Below are 14,399 nucleotides of genomic sequence, written 5' to 3'. Positions count from 1 at the left end.
TTACAATCATGTTCTCCAGGGCATGCTTGGCCAGCCAGCAGTTCAGAAACACGGGGATGAACAGGTTCCGCAGAGGCGGCCAGAATATCTGCGGAGGAGACGGGTCAGGGGGCGGGGGTCTCGGCGGCCCCCGCCTCGGCCGGCGGCTCACCCACCGTGATGATGAAGGGCAGCGTGTTGATCATCTCCAGGATGAAGGACACGCGGAAGATCTGCTCCCAGATGTTGCCCTGGGGAGCCAAGGGGGTGGGCTTCAGAGCGGATGGCAGGGAGGGGGCACTGGGGTGGGGTGGGGGCTGAGGATAGAGACAAACTGAGCCAGTGGGAGGTCGGGGGGTGAGACTGGGGGCTGGAGGAAGGGGTGCAAGGGGCTGGGGGAGGGGGCCGGCGGAGGGTGTCAGTGGAGGGGGGCTCCGGGGCAGGGCCAGACCTGGGGGCACTCACTTTGTAGCTGAGGTAAATGAGAAGCATGGTTTCCAGGAAGCTGATGATGGCCACGATGACCTGGGGTAGGGAGGGAACAGAGCCTCTGAGCAGGGCCAGGGGGCAGCAGGGCCCACCGGAGCCGCGCCCCCCCCCCGCCACGCCCCACTCACCTGAACGGCCCACAGAGCCACCTTCCTCTCCACCCACAGGATGGGGGCCCTGGGGAAAGAGGGAGGTGAGCCCCAGGCTGGGAGTCCCCAGCCGTCCGGGCCTCCGCCGATCCCAGGCTGCTCCTTGAGCTGGACAGTGGGCCGCAGCCTTGCCCTCGAGGGGCTGAGAGCAAGAGGGGAGGGGCGGTTCCTCCAGGAAGGAGGCCTCGGGGAGGGGCCTGTGAGACCAGGGCCTGAGCAGGCTGCTCTGGGGACAGGCCTGGCGGCCCCAGGTGGCCACTGCTTCTCGTCCAGGTTCCTGTGCCCTGCACGGGGGCTGTGCTGGTCATCCATGCTCTCGGGTTTCCTGACCTCAGGTCCTTCCTCGACTATAACCCACATGGCACCCTTGAGGGGAGTGACATGGGAGAGGGGGCGTCCCTGCCCAGACGCAGCCTCTGGACAATGGTTGCGGTGAGACCAGCAGGAGGGGCCAGATGGCTGAGCTACGCACTGACCCTGCCCACCCTCCCCAGGCACAGACGGCCAAGGCCTGAGCCTCGGGGGCTCCTGCTGCAGCTGGGTCTCGGGTAGTGACTTTCTCCACCAAGGGACAGACTGAAAGCCCCAGGCCTTCCTTTGGGCGGGAGTCGGGCTGGGCTCAGAAGCTGCCCTGCCCCTACTGGGCCAGAAAGGAAGGGCTTCCAGGGCCCGGTGTGAAGGGAGGGCTGGCGTGTCCCTACGTGTCCCTGCGATCCTGACCCTCTTGCTTCCCAGGGACAGGTGACCCGGCTGGGAAGAGTGGCCAGGGCTTGGCAGACCCATCCTGCTGCTGTGGAGCGCCAGGACTGACCCGCAAGGCTGGGCCGGGGTGCCAGGGGAGGGCCGTGGGTGAGGGAGTAAGGCCGAGAGGGGGCTGTGGATGTGGGGAGGCTGGAAGGGAGATGCCTCCATCAGGGAGGTGGCCAAGGCCCTGGAGCTCGTCCTAACCTCCGGCCCAGGTGCCCCCACCACTCTGGGGGCACCTCTTACTGCCTGACCGTGGCACCTGCTCTCTTTGGCCAAAGGCTCATGGATCGCAGAGGCTGCGGCTGACCCTCTGGCAGGTCCTTCCTGTCTGTCTCCTCTCACCCAGGGCCCCTGGGGCTGGAGGGCATCACAGAAGGGCACTGGGCCAAGCCGGCTCCTGGTGACACCCGCTGTCAGCCTTAGGTTGCTCCCAGGGGCTCAGGGGCTGTACCCCGCGGGGCCGCCCCAGTGTTCTTACTGCTCGGCCAGGTCCTGGGGATCCCAGGAGGCTCTCTGGCTGTGACTGGGCATCTGTCCCGGGGGCTTGGGCAGCGTCACCCTCTGGCCACCCCGCCCTGCCCCGGACCTCTGAGCGGGAGCTGGGAGGCACACTCACCAGTTGATCTCGGAGGATGACTCATTGAAGGTGTAATTCTGCTTCGGGCAGCCCCAGCTGTGGAGAGACAGAGCTGGCCGCTGCAGCCCCTCCCGGCATCGCCCCTGAAGGGACCAGACCCTTCCAGGGTTGACATGGGCTCAGGGCGTGTGGGGAGCACTCTCCCCAACCCAGGGCCAGGCCCCACATCTCAGATGGGCATCTGAATTCTAACACTAAGCCTGTTTCCAACCCACAGAGGCTGTAGGGAAGGTCTCTGGGGAGGAGGGTCTCTGAGGAGGAGGGCAGGGATCAAGACCATCCCCAAGGAAAAGAAATGCAAAAAGGCAAAATGGTTGTCTGAGGAGGCCTCATAAATAGCTAAGAAGAGATAAGAAAGGCAAAGGAAAAAAGGAAAGATATAGCCATTTGAACACAGAGTTCCAAAGAATAACAAGGAGAGATAAGAAAGCCTTCCTCAGCGATCAATGCAAAGATATAGAGGAACACAATAGAATGGGAAAGATTAGAGATCTCTTCAAGAAAATTAGAGATATCAAGGGAAAATTTCATGCAAAGATGGGCTCAATAAAGGACAGAAATGGTAGGGACCTAACAGAAGCACAAGATATTAAGGAGAGGTGGCAAGAATACACAGAAGAACTGCACAAAAAAGATCTTCATGACCCAGATAATCACGATGGTGTGATCGCTCACCTAGAGTCAGACATCCTGGAATGTGAAGTCGAGAGGGCCTTAGAAAGCATCACTACGAACAAAGCTAGTGGAGGTGATGGAATTCCAGCTGAGCTATTTCAAATCCTGAAAGATGATGCTGTGAAAGTGCTGCACTCAACATGCCAGCAAATTTGGAAAACTCAGCAGTGGCCACGGGACTGGAAAAGGTCAGTTTTCATTCCAATCCCAAATAAAGGCAATCCCAAAGAATGCTCAAACTACCACACAATTGCACTCATCTCACACACTAGCTAAGTAATGCTCAAAATTATCCAAGCCAGGCTTCAACAGTACGTGAACTGTGAACTTCCAGATGTTCAAGCTGGATTTAGAAAAGGCAGAGGAACCAGAGATCAAGTTGCCAACATCCAATGGATCATCGAAAAAGCAAGAGAGTTCCAGAAAAACATCTACTTCTGCTTTATTGACTATGCCAAAGCCTTTGACTGCGTGGATCACAACAGACTCTGGAAAATTCTTAAAAAGATGGGAATACCTGACCACCTGAGCTGCCTCTTGAGAAACCTGTATGCAGGTCAGGAAGAAACAGTTAGAACTGGACATGGAAAAACAGACTGGTTCCAAATAGGAAAAGGAGTACGTCAAGGCTGTATATTGTCACCCTGCTTATTTAACTTATATGAAGAGTACATCACGAGAAACGCTGGGCTGTAAGAAGAACAAGCTGGAATCAAGATCGCTGGGAAAAACATCAATAACTTCAGATATGCAGATGACACCATCCTTACAGCAGAAAGTGAAGAACTGAAGAGTCTATTAATGAAAGAGGAGAGCAAAAAAGTTGGCTTAAAACTCACCATTCAGAAAACTAAGATCATGGCATCCAGTCCCATCACTTCATGGCAAATAGATGGGGAAACAGTGGAAACAGTGACAGACTTTATTTTGGGGGGATCCAAAATCACTGCAGATGGTGACTGCAGCCATGAAATGAAAAGATGCTTGCTCCTTGGAAGAAAAGTTATGACCAAACTAGATAGTATGTTTAAAAGCAGAGACATTATTGTGCCAACGAAGGTCCATCTGGTCAAAGCTATGATTTTTCCAGGACTCATGTATGGATGTGAGAGTTGGACTATAAAGAAAGCTGAGCGCCAAAGAATTGATGCTATTTAACTGGTGTTGGAGAAGACTCTTGAGAGTCTCTTGGACTGCAAGGAGATCCAACCAGTCCATCTTAAAAGAGATCAGTCCTAGGTGTTCATTGCAAGGACTGATGCTGAAGCTGAAGCTTCAATACTTTTGGCCACCTGATGTGAAGAACTGACTCATTGGAAAAGACCCCGATGCTGGGAAAGATTGAGGGCAGGAGGAGAAGGGGACGATGGAGGACGAGATGGTTGGAGGGCATCACTGACTCAAGGGACATGGGTTTGGGTGGACTCTGGAAGTTGGTGATGGACAGGGAGGCCTGGCGTGCTGCAGTCCATGGGGTCGTAGAGTCTGAGTGACTGAACTGAACTGAACTGAGGAGGAGGGTCTCTGAGGGGGCGGGGCCTCTGGGGAGGGGCGGGGGAGGGGCCAGCCGGGTAGGCGAACCCCAGCGGGGAGCCCAGGACGGGGCTGGGGGCTCCACCTGGGCTGCCGGCAGGGGAAGGGATGTGCGCGGCCAGAGATGGACCTGGAGCCCTGAGGGCCTCCCGGAGGCTGGACAGCATGCGTGCGACACGGAGAGAAAGCCGCGCTCCCGTCCCGTGTGCCGCCTCTAAGAAGCACGTTCCCTCAGTCACTCCTGAGGAGGAGCTTCCCCAAGCCCCCGGGATGCCCACCACTGGGAAGGTGGCAGGGGCCTGGCCGCTGTGCTAGTCCTGCAGATTATAACCAGAGGCAGGGTGGCCGGGCTACGGGACCTCTCTCTCGGCGTCCCACGGTGACGGGGGCAGAGTGGCGGGACATTTGAGGAAGTCCCCTGCCCGCAAGCCCAGAGACCGAGCAGAAGAGGAACATATAAGAAAGGAAAGTGTTTCAGACAAACCCCAGAAATGCAGGACACCTACAGCGGGGCTGACGCATGAAGATGAAGAGTTCTTGGAAATAACAAAACGTGGGAGCAGAAGTGAAAACCTCAGCTAGAGAGCTGGAGAGGAAGCCGAGGCAGCCCCGAGAGAAAGGAGAAACAGGAGAGAGGACCATTCCAGAACCTTCTGAAACCCCGATCTGGGTATGAGGGAGTCAAGAGAGGCTCCCAGGGCAGATGCAGACCCAGTTGCAGACGAGCCCAGCCCTGAGTGCCCCCAGCTCAGTGTCCACCAGGACCAACGTGGTGCTGAGAAGGGATCACGCCAGGCGTCCCTGAGATGTGCCAGACATGGGCACAGAGAGCCAGCCCCACCAGCTTCCAGGGCAGAAGACTGCTCCCCACCAGCAGCACGAGCAGGAGCACGGGGCCCTCTGGACAACACACGGTGGGAAGCACCTCGTCCAGCTGTGGGCTCTCGGGCATCGGGAGGCGCGGGCACTGTGCCCATGGCCCCACTGGGAAGCCCCGCGGCAGGTGTTCCATGTAAACAGAGAGGCCCCAGGGCCAGGAGGGGCAGGGGGAACCGGGGGAGCCCAGAGAAAGGGGCTCACCTCCTCTCCCCACTGAGGCCTGCCAACCCCACCCACCCAGGAGGAGCTGGAGGAGCCAGAGCCCCTCACCGAGACCCCCGGGCGCCACTGGGTGGGCAGGGAGGGGGCATCCCAGACCCTCTGGGAGAGCTCCGTCTGGGTGCAGCTCCAAGTGCAGCCGCCGTCCATGACAAGGACACCCAGTGTCAGCGCCAGCCTGAGGGCTGTGTCCTGGCCACGGCCCTGGGGGGCGTGTCCCACACACAGACCCCCGTGCAAACCCCATCAGCCTCTGTCACGGCAACAGGAAGGCCCAGCCCCCGGCCCGCGGGTCACCCACCATCCGATCCCCAGGGCTGGGTCGTCCAACAGGACGCGGACAATGTAGAGCAGGCAGGTCAGCAGCTTCAGGGAGAAGTTGAACAGCCGGATCCTCAGGCCTGTGGGTGGGGGCAGGTGGGGGAGGCAGCGGTCAGGGCTCCCGGAGCGGCTGGGACTCTGCTCCTGGGCCGCTGTACCTGGCTGTCCCGGCCAACACTGACCAGTGGCTCTGTGCTGGGGGGGCTCTGCCAGGCCGGCCTCCGAGAGGCTCCGTGCCCTCCCACCTCATGGATGAGGTGCAGAGTGTCCCTGAGCTGCTGGCCCTGGGGGTGGGCCTGGGGGTTGGGGGAGCAAGCTACAGATCGAGGGACCAGAATCCATAGGCACCACCTCTGCACCCCATCCTGCATCCCAGGTGGCCAGGCTCCTGCTGGGAAGGCAGGTGGAGGGAGCCCACAGACCAAAGGGGGGGGCCCCACGGTGGTGCCAGGGAGCCGTGTGGGCTGGGGGGCTGAGCCGAGGCCGGCCCTGCCTCCAGGAGGGGCGCACCCCTCCAGGGTCCCGGCATCTCCCACCCTGGAAGGTGGCAAGGAGCTGAGACAGGGAACACGCCCATTGCCCCGTCCACTCCAACACAGCCCCTCTGCTCTGCCCCCCCACAGACCCCACTCACTGGATCTTTGGTTTTTGATGAAGAACAGCTTAAGCCTCTCCTTGAAGGTGTTCTCGTTGACGTAGAACTCCACCTGGACCCTGGGGGGCAGGAAGGCGTGGGCTTGGGGCCAGGGGGCTCCAGCCCAAAGCCCCACATCCCCACGTGCCCCCAGCTGACCTGCTGGCCGGCTGCCTCCCTCCCAGCGCCCGGGGCCCTCCAGGCCCCGCAGATGCACACACTCACGGCCCTCAGCCTGGGCCATCATGGTGGCCGCCAGGACCACAGGTGGCCTGAGTGGCCGGCCCTTGGCTCAAAACACACCATATGCTTTGTACAGGATGTTCCAGAAGCTGATGGCCGGGTGCTTTTCTGGGGACCCCTGGTGGCTGTGCCCGGAGGCCCGCTGCAGCCCGTGGGATGGTCAGGGCTGGCAGTGGGGCCCCTCCAGCCGCGGCCATTGTCCTGGACAATCCTCAGATACCCTGAGCCCTTGGGTGGGCGCCCAGCCTCCAGGGACCAGACTGCATGGACTGGCAGGAGGAGCCTGTTGAGTGGGGAGGCAGATGGGGAACGGCCATCTGGTCACCCAGGGTGAAGTGGGGCCTGGGAGGACGGGTTGCTGCCCCCACCTTAGGCGCAGGCCCGCTGTGGCCAGCCGGGGCGTCATGTTCCACCGCAGCGAGAACTCCGGCGTTGACCGCAGGCAGGATGGCCACTGCCCTGCTGCCAGGTTCTTGCGCAGAAAGGGTCTAGCATTGCCTTCCTCCCGGAAGTGGGTCTGGGGCTGGGACCGACTTGCTCTGGGCTGGCACCTGCTGGCCCCCCTACAGCCTCTATTCCAGGCTGCCTCAGCTGCAACGGAGGCTGGTCTCAGGACCCCAGAGCGGCCCGCGGGCATCATCGCCATTCCCCGCCCCCTGACCAGACAGAGGCACCGGCAGCCTGGGATTTGGGGCGAGGCTTTGGGCCGGAAGGGCCTGGCCTGAGATACCCAGATGTCAGGTGCAGGCGAGCCCCGCCACCCTGGGGGATGTTGTGGAGGCGGGACAAGGCCGTCCAGGTGAGGCAGCAGCTCACCCACGGCTCTGTGTCAGTCATGACACACACAGAGAGAGGAGGCAGGGAGACCCAGCACCCTGGAGGCAGAGTTGTGCTGCCCAAGGTATCCTGGAGGGCTGCGTGGAGGAGGTGGCAGTTGAGCCGCTGGGATGCAGGACAGTGGTCCACAGGCAGAGGTGAGGCGCACGCTGGCCCCAGCCCCTGCTCCCCACCCCCACCCCCATTCAGAGTGGGGGCTCTGAACATCCTCCCCCTCTGACCAGGCTCCAGCTCGGATCAATGCAGAAACTAATGCCTCTGTCACCTTGAAAGTTTCGTGACACTGCTCTGCCAGGGGCTGGCGACCCCATCATCTTCGAGAAGTGTTTAAAATATTCGTCGCTCCCCAAAGCCTGTTCGACCCAAAGCACGTGAAACAGACCTGACATGCGGGCAGCAGCCGTCTGCACCCGCCCGGGTGGTGGACCCAAGGGAGGTGCCGTGGGCAGAGCCATCACCTTCCTGACCTTCGCAGGCTGGGGGGCCCCAGCCTGACCACAGCGGCCGCCCCTGGTCACAGGGCTCAAGAAGGGCCCAGGGGGAGCGACGGCGGCGTGGGCCTCCCCACCCTCAGGTCTGGATGCAGTGTGGTCAGCGGGGCAGCAGGACAGGCCTCCCGCAGAGCAGGGTCCAAGCCCAGAGCACCCCCTGCAGGCTGTACACCCCGGCACATCTCTGCGAGCCCTCTGTGAGGGGGGGTGGGCCCGTACCCCAGTGCGCCCGATGATCACCCCACCCCGGCACACTCCTCTGCGCCCAGCCCACCTCTGTGTACCCCCCTGTCCGCTGTACCCAAGCACACGCATCGTACATCACAGCCCAGCGTACTCCTCATGAACGTGAGTCACTCAGAGTGTCCGACTCTGTCCAACCCCGTGGACGGTAGCCCGCCAGGCTCCTCTGTCCGAGGGATTCTCCAGGCAAGAACACTGGAGTGGGTTGCCATGCCCTCCTCCAGGGGATCGTCCTGACCCGGGGATCCAACCTGGGTCTCCTGCACTGCCGGCAGAGTCTTCACCATCTGAGCCACCGGGGAAGCCCGCACGGCTCCGAGTACCCCAGTATACCCCTGAGCACACCACTGTATCCTGTGTACCCCAGTGCAGACTACACCCCAGCACACTCCACTGTACACGACACCCTAGTACACCCCGTGCACCCCAGCACTCTGCACTGCACCTCTGCATACCCCACTGAACACTCCACTCCACTACATCTCTGCATACCCCACTGCACCCCAGTGTACCCCACTAGACCTGAACCCCAGCCCCCTCTGTAGGTGCTGCCTGGGGCCAGGTCAGTGGAGCTCCCGAGGGCCCCTAGGGGGAGCTGGTCAAATGCCTTCCCTGTGAAGGAGGGGCTCAGATAACCTGAGCTGGGCCGTGGCCAGGTCAGGGGCACACGCCCCTGAGCGGTGCCCACGTGTTCCGAGGGACCACATGCCCCCTCACCCTCCTGCCTGCACAGCGAAGCCTCAAGGAGGGGTCCCCACCCCTCGTGCCCTCCACTTGGGCACCCCTCCCCAGACCCAGGGGTCAGGATGGCTGGCCTGAGACCAGTTCCTCCCAGTAACTAGTGGACTAGTAACTGCTCCTAGTAACTGATGTGGACAAAAAAATCCACATCACCTGTCAGCCCCCTCGCCCGGGCAACTATGGACACCCAGACAGGCCTGGCCTGGGAGGTTGAGCCTGGGTGCTGGGGAAATCCACAGAGCCGCCTCCACTTTTTGGTTTTTCGATGTTTGGGTTTTTTTTTTTTTTGGCTGCACCGTGTGGCATGGGGGAATCTCCCCTGAGCAGGGATCAAACCTGTGTCCCCTGCACTAGAAGCATGGCATCTTCACCACCGGACTGCCAGGGAAGTCCGCTGCCTCCACGAGCTGTGGCTGCCCACTTCTCCCACCACAGAATTCAGGTTGCAAGCTTTCCCTGTAACCCGAAGTTTAAGGTGGTGGGTGTAACTCAGTGGAGGGCGTGCTCCTGGCTCAGCAAGGCTCCTGAAGGAAATGGCCACCGGGGGGCCTGGACTGTCTGGCCCGACAGACAGAGCCCTGCTCCTCACCTGCCTGGCCCCACCCGTCTGAGCCTCAGCCACCTCACCTGGGGAACAGACAGTGACAGGATCCGCCTGCCCTGGGCATCCTGAGGGTGCCTGGCAGGGCTGCTGCAACCATGGAGAAATCAAAACTGTACCTCTGTACCTCGGGTTCTCCCCTGTAAAGTCTGGCTGTGCTGTGCGGAGTCGCTCAGTCGTGTCTGACTCTTTGTGACCCCATGGACTGTAGCCCGCCAGGCTCCTCTGTCCATGGGATTCTCTAGGCAAGAATACTGGAGTGGGTTGCCATGCTCTCCTCCAGGGGATCTTCCCCACCCAAGGATTGAACCCAGGTCTCCTGCATTGCAGGCGGATTCTTTACCATCTGAGCCACCAGGGAAGCCCCCAAATCCAGTTAAGCCTTGGTTTTCAGAGGATTAAGTGAGAGAGGACCCCTGCCCTTGGCCCTGCCCTCCTACCCTCACTCGGTGGTGCCAGCGATCAGGGCTGGTTTTGCTGAGTCCGACTCTGGCTGACACCCATCACTCACGTCACCCAGAGAAGATGGCCCCGTGCTGTGAGCCCACGTGTGTGGCTGAGGGTGGCACATGGTGGATGCCCACCAGCTGTGGCTCGAGGCCCCTTGGTGGCCCCGTGGTGGAGCTGGCTGCCAAGCCCGTGGGACGCTGCTCTCAGGAGCAGGGGAGGGCTGGGCGGGGGCCAGGAGCCGGGACACCACCAAGAGCTCACACGGCGATGGCCCTGCTAACAAGCTCGCGAGTCCTGGGCAGGGGCAGATGCAGCATCCGCCCCCTACACGCCCGCTCCTGCTCAGCCACTCATTCCTTCAGCGGGCGGCCGGCAGGGAGGGCTGGGCACAGCGGAAGGGTCATGGATGCTTAGCCCAGGGTGCGGGAAGGTGTCAAGCCCTGGGCAGGCCTAGGGCCCTGAGGCCTCCGGGACCCCGGCCTCAGAAGGACCCTGGGGTTAGGCCATGAGCCCCAGGACTGCTCAGGCCAAACCCACACCCCATCCCGGGACAGCCCTCAGCCCTGGTCTGTCTGTCCTGCTCAGAGTGAGCAGCTCTCTGACTGTGAGGACAGGGACTCAGCCTGGGCAGCTCAAGAGCCATGCCCCCAGCCCCTCACCGGGCCTCTCAGGGGGCTCCTGCCAGCCTTGTGCCTACACGCATGGAAATGGAGGCCCACCCAGGCTGGGTGCTGGCTCACGTCACCCAGCAGGTTGAAAGAAATGGGGCTCTGGGCTCCCCCCGGAGGCCGGGGCTCCCGAGTTTCGGGTGCCAGCAGTCAGCTCTGGCCTATCCCCACGCAGCTTGCATTCGAGTGGCCCAGGCCCAGGCCCACGGCTGGTGGGCAGTGTCTTGTCCACACTGGATGGACCGGAGGGGGCCCCCTTGTGCCAGCAAAGTGGCTCAAACCCCACCCACCCCACCCCACACCCGGATGGGACCTGTCAGGCGCGGCAGGTGGAGGACGCTGCAGCCCCCACCCCCCGTTGACCGGCGGGCTGACCAGTGGGCTGACCAGCGGACTGGGGAGCGGCCTTCCAGGGATTCCTGGCAGGCGGTTCCGGCACAGATGGCCTGTGCCGGGAAGCTGCAAACGCAGGGCCAGGAGGCCGGCCCCGGTGGGAGGGTGGCCAGACACCAGGCAGACGGCCGCAGGCAGGCCCACCCGCTGGCTGTGACAGCCGCGCACTCACATGGGGCCGAGGTCCGGCGGCCTCCTTCCTGGGGGCCTGCTGCGGGCTGGTGGCTGTCCAGCAGGTGCCTGGGAGCTCCAGGCAGGAGGCTGAGGAGCCCACTGGCAAGACAGAAGAGCAGAGCCTGGGCCCAAGCGCCAACTCGGAGGCCGGCTATTCTGAGACTGAGCAGAGCCTGTGACCCGCCCAGGGGCCTGGGCAGGACAGACACGTGGCCTGCTCTGCTCCAGGTCCTGGGCTGGACCAGCAAGGAGTCGGGCCGCTCCGGTTTGGGGGCGGGGCCCTTGGGCTGACGGTGGCACTGGGACCGCTCTGCCCCCACCACACCCAGCCCCGTTGCAGATCCGCCGGTGGGGGCATTGGGGGGCGGTCACGGCACTCTGCTGTAGCCCCCCCGCCCCCCACTGCACCGGCCAGCCTGCGGCCACAGGCCTCCTCTCTGCCAATCACCCCTCCCGGGGTCTGGGATGCCAAGGAAATCGAGGGCTCCAAGCTGCCGGGCAGGGTGGGCAGAGACCTCTCAAAGCAACAGACAGCGCTGTCCTCGGCCTCCCTGGTACTGGCCTGGCACCTTGGCTGGGTCAGGGCCCTGGTGAGCCTCCTTGGGCCTCTGAGGGCCCAGGGACATTTGATCTGCTGGTGACCACGCAGCTCTGGGGCAGAGGACCACAGCCTCAGCCCCTTGGGTGGCTGCAACTGTCCATTCCCCCCAACCTCACCAACGGCCTGGGACCCGTCCCCCTCTCTGGTTACCCGCTGCACCGTGGCTGGGGGACGGAGGCCCAGAGCTGGCCCGGGTAACGATGCCCGAGCCTCGGGCTGCAGGAGGCAGCGTGTAGAAGCCCCAAGTGAGTGCTGGTGGCCGCTGCCAAGGTGTTAATTAATGAAAGAATAATCAGGCCCCACGTGGTGGCCAATCTGGACACCGTGGGCATGAGCAGGTGAGGGGCTCCTTCCCAGGAATGCGCCTGGCAGGGGTGCTGAGGGGCTTGGGTCCCCTGACCTCAAAATGCCCTCCGCAGCCCTGACTGAAGCCAGGAAAGGCCTGGAGGGGCTCACGGTGGGGCAGCTGGGCCAGGCGCCTGGGGTCCTGGATCTGCACAGGTGGCCGCAGTGGGCTGAAGCCTGGGTCCCCAGCGGTCACCTGCCTGCCTGTCCCCACACCAGTACCACAGAGGGGCCCCCATCCCTTCCTAAGGGCTGTCGTCACCACCGTGGGGCCGTGGGGTATCTGGCTCCGGACACCCCATTTCCCACTCACAGGCTCCTTCCCAGAGAGCCATGCCCCATTCTGCCTCCAGCCTCAGCCCCACTCAAGGTCCAGCAGCCCTGGCCGTGCCCCACTCTGGCCTGGCTGCAGGTGCTGGGCGCGACGGACCCTCCCCCTGGGCAGTCATGGCCCGAGCCCCTTCCCCCAGGGTCTGCTTGGGGCCAGGAGGACACCTGTGAACCAAGCACTTACTGAGACAGAGAGGAGTCCAGGCTGAACTCTTCCATGTGAAGCCTGGGGGCGGAATGGAGCGGACACATCAACGTGGACAGCGGACGGATGGACAGATGGGGGAGCCTGGGCTCCCGGACACAGAGGGAGAACTCGGGCAGGGGCCGAGGGGAGCAGGGGCGCGCCCATGCGCACACTCCCTGGCGGGGCCTGGTCCCCTGGACGCCCCAGAAGCAGCACGGCGCCCACGGCAGTGCCGGCACATGCACCCCGCCCCCACCCCGGCGGGATGGGGTGACCCTCCCAGGGGACGGCACGCAGGACGGGCCTCTGCCTGCAGCCAAGCGAGCGGCTGGACAGCAGGTTTGGGAGCGCCCACCGCCCTGCTCTGCACTGAGACTGCCCCAGGCCCTGTGTGACCCCAGGGTCCAGGAAGGAGCAGGTCAGCCCCCCCGACACCCAGGAAGCTGATGGCAGTGAGGGGCGCCCCCCACACAGGGGCCACCCGCTGGACAGAACAGGCGGGCTCCTTGTCGTCAAGCCTGCCCACCTCTCCTCGATGCCCCTGCCCTCTACAGGCCCTGGTGCCACCTCACTGCCCTGCCCCCTCGGCTTCCTGGTGACAAGGCAGTCTGATGCTTCTTAGGAACCCCCAGGGGCACCCTGTCTCCTGGGCCAGCAACACACACCTGCTGCCCTTGAGGCCGCCTTGGCCGAGGGTTCTTCCAGACTGGCTACAGCCAGAGGACACCAGGGTGGGCGTGGCTGGCACTACCTGGAGACTGGGAGGGAGAAGCTGGTGGGGGCATCAGGGACTGGGGGGGGGGGGGCGGGACACAGAGGGTCTGCTGTTTGCTGGAGTCCCTCCCGTCTGGCCCAGCGTCTCCAGCTTCATGGGGCCTCTCCTTCAATCCTTAAAGCGAACATCTTCCAGAAGAGGAAACCGAGGTTCAGAGAGGACTGCTGCCTTCCCAAGGCCACAGGCAGGGAGGAGGGGGCCAGCCTGCTTAGCCTGCTTTGCCCCTGGGTGGGGCCTCAGCCTACAGCTCCGGGTGCCCCGCGGGTGGGCAGGGTGCTGGCTGGGCCCGCAGGGAGCAGGGGTGCCTGGGCTTCACTGGGTCTGGGGTCTCTGGGAGCTTCTGGCAGGTTCTGCATGTTTATCTGGCTCAGATCCCCTCTGGCCCAGGCGCTGCCCGAGTGCTGAGTCGGGCGACAGCTGCACCCCCGGGGGGGCGGGAGCCTGGCAGGGCCACAGCCTGTCCCAGCGTCAGGTCAGAGCAGACCAGGAGCTCGCTGGGAGCAGGTCAGGGAGCGGGGACGGGAGAGAAGCTGGGTTTCTGGCCGGGGCAGTGGGGGACACATGAAGATGTGGATCTGCAGGGGAGGAGGGGGCCCCCGTGTGAGGACTCCTGGGAAAAATCCCAGGCCAGGGGGCAGGGAGACTCTGCCGGGCGAGCGGGAGGCCGGCCACAGGCGAGGACAGCAGGAGAGCAGGGTGGAACCAAGCTCGGAGCACAAGGGGCGGGCAGGCTCGGCCCCCAGAGCAAAGTGCAGAGTCGGCCGTGGGCTGGCCAAGCCGCTGTTTGCTGCAGCCCTCGCTCCCTCTGCCTGCCGCGGCCCCCACCGTCCACAGAAGCCCCCAGGGCCCCGCACGCAGAGGTGTGCCCGGAGCCTCCAGGCCTGTCCTTGGTGGGAGCCAGGCTCAGAGGGGCCGTCCTGAGCTCTGGGGACCCCAGCTGTACGGCTGCCCCCAGCGGCCACTGGCTGCAGCTGCCGCCCGGGTCTCGGGCTGATTCTGATCCCGCCCAAGCCCTGCACCACCTGCGCGGGCTCTGCCTGACTCCACCCCTGACTCCA

The 14,399-nt window shown here is 63.2% G+C and overlaps 1 protein-coding gene across 12 annotated transcripts in view; it reads right to left on the bottom strand.

The window, feature by feature from the left end:
* The window catches only part of KCNT1 (potassium sodium-activated channel subfamily T member 1), a 68,345-nt gene that overhangs the window by 24,123 nt on the left and 29,823 nt on the right, over positions 1–14,399 (bottom strand). For 10 of the 12 annotated variants that reach the window (XR_006269632.1, XM_043469992.1, XM_043469982.1 and 7 more), the window contains 7 exons: positions 6,263–6,342; positions 5,609–5,708; positions 1,981–2,037; positions 597–645; positions 445–504; positions 156–230; positions 5–88 (listed from right to left, as the gene is read on the bottom strand). Coding sequence is in view for 11 of the 12 variants with exons in the window: in XM_043469992.1 (XP_043325927.1) it covers positions 5–88; positions 156–230; positions 445–504; positions 597–645; positions 1,981–2,037; positions 5,609–5,708; positions 6,263–6,342 (505 nt within the window). In the remaining variant the exon portion in view is untranslated. Of the gene's footprint in view, positions 1–4; positions 89–155; positions 231–444; positions 505–596; positions 646–1,980; positions 2,038–5,608; positions 5,709–6,262; positions 6,343–12,563; positions 12,606–14,399 lie in introns of all 12 variants that reach the window. The other 2 variants (XM_043469985.1, XM_043469986.1) reach the window with 1 other exon arrangement.

Source organism: Cervus canadensis, chromosome 5, assembly GCF_019320065.1.
Source record: "Cervus canadensis isolate Bull #8, Minnesota chromosome 5, ASM1932006v1, whole genome shotgun sequence".
NCBI classification, from domain to species: Eukaryota; Metazoa; Chordata; class Mammalia; order Artiodactyla; family Cervidae; genus Cervus; species Cervus canadensis.
This window is presented reverse-complemented; position numbering and strand designations above follow the sequence as displayed.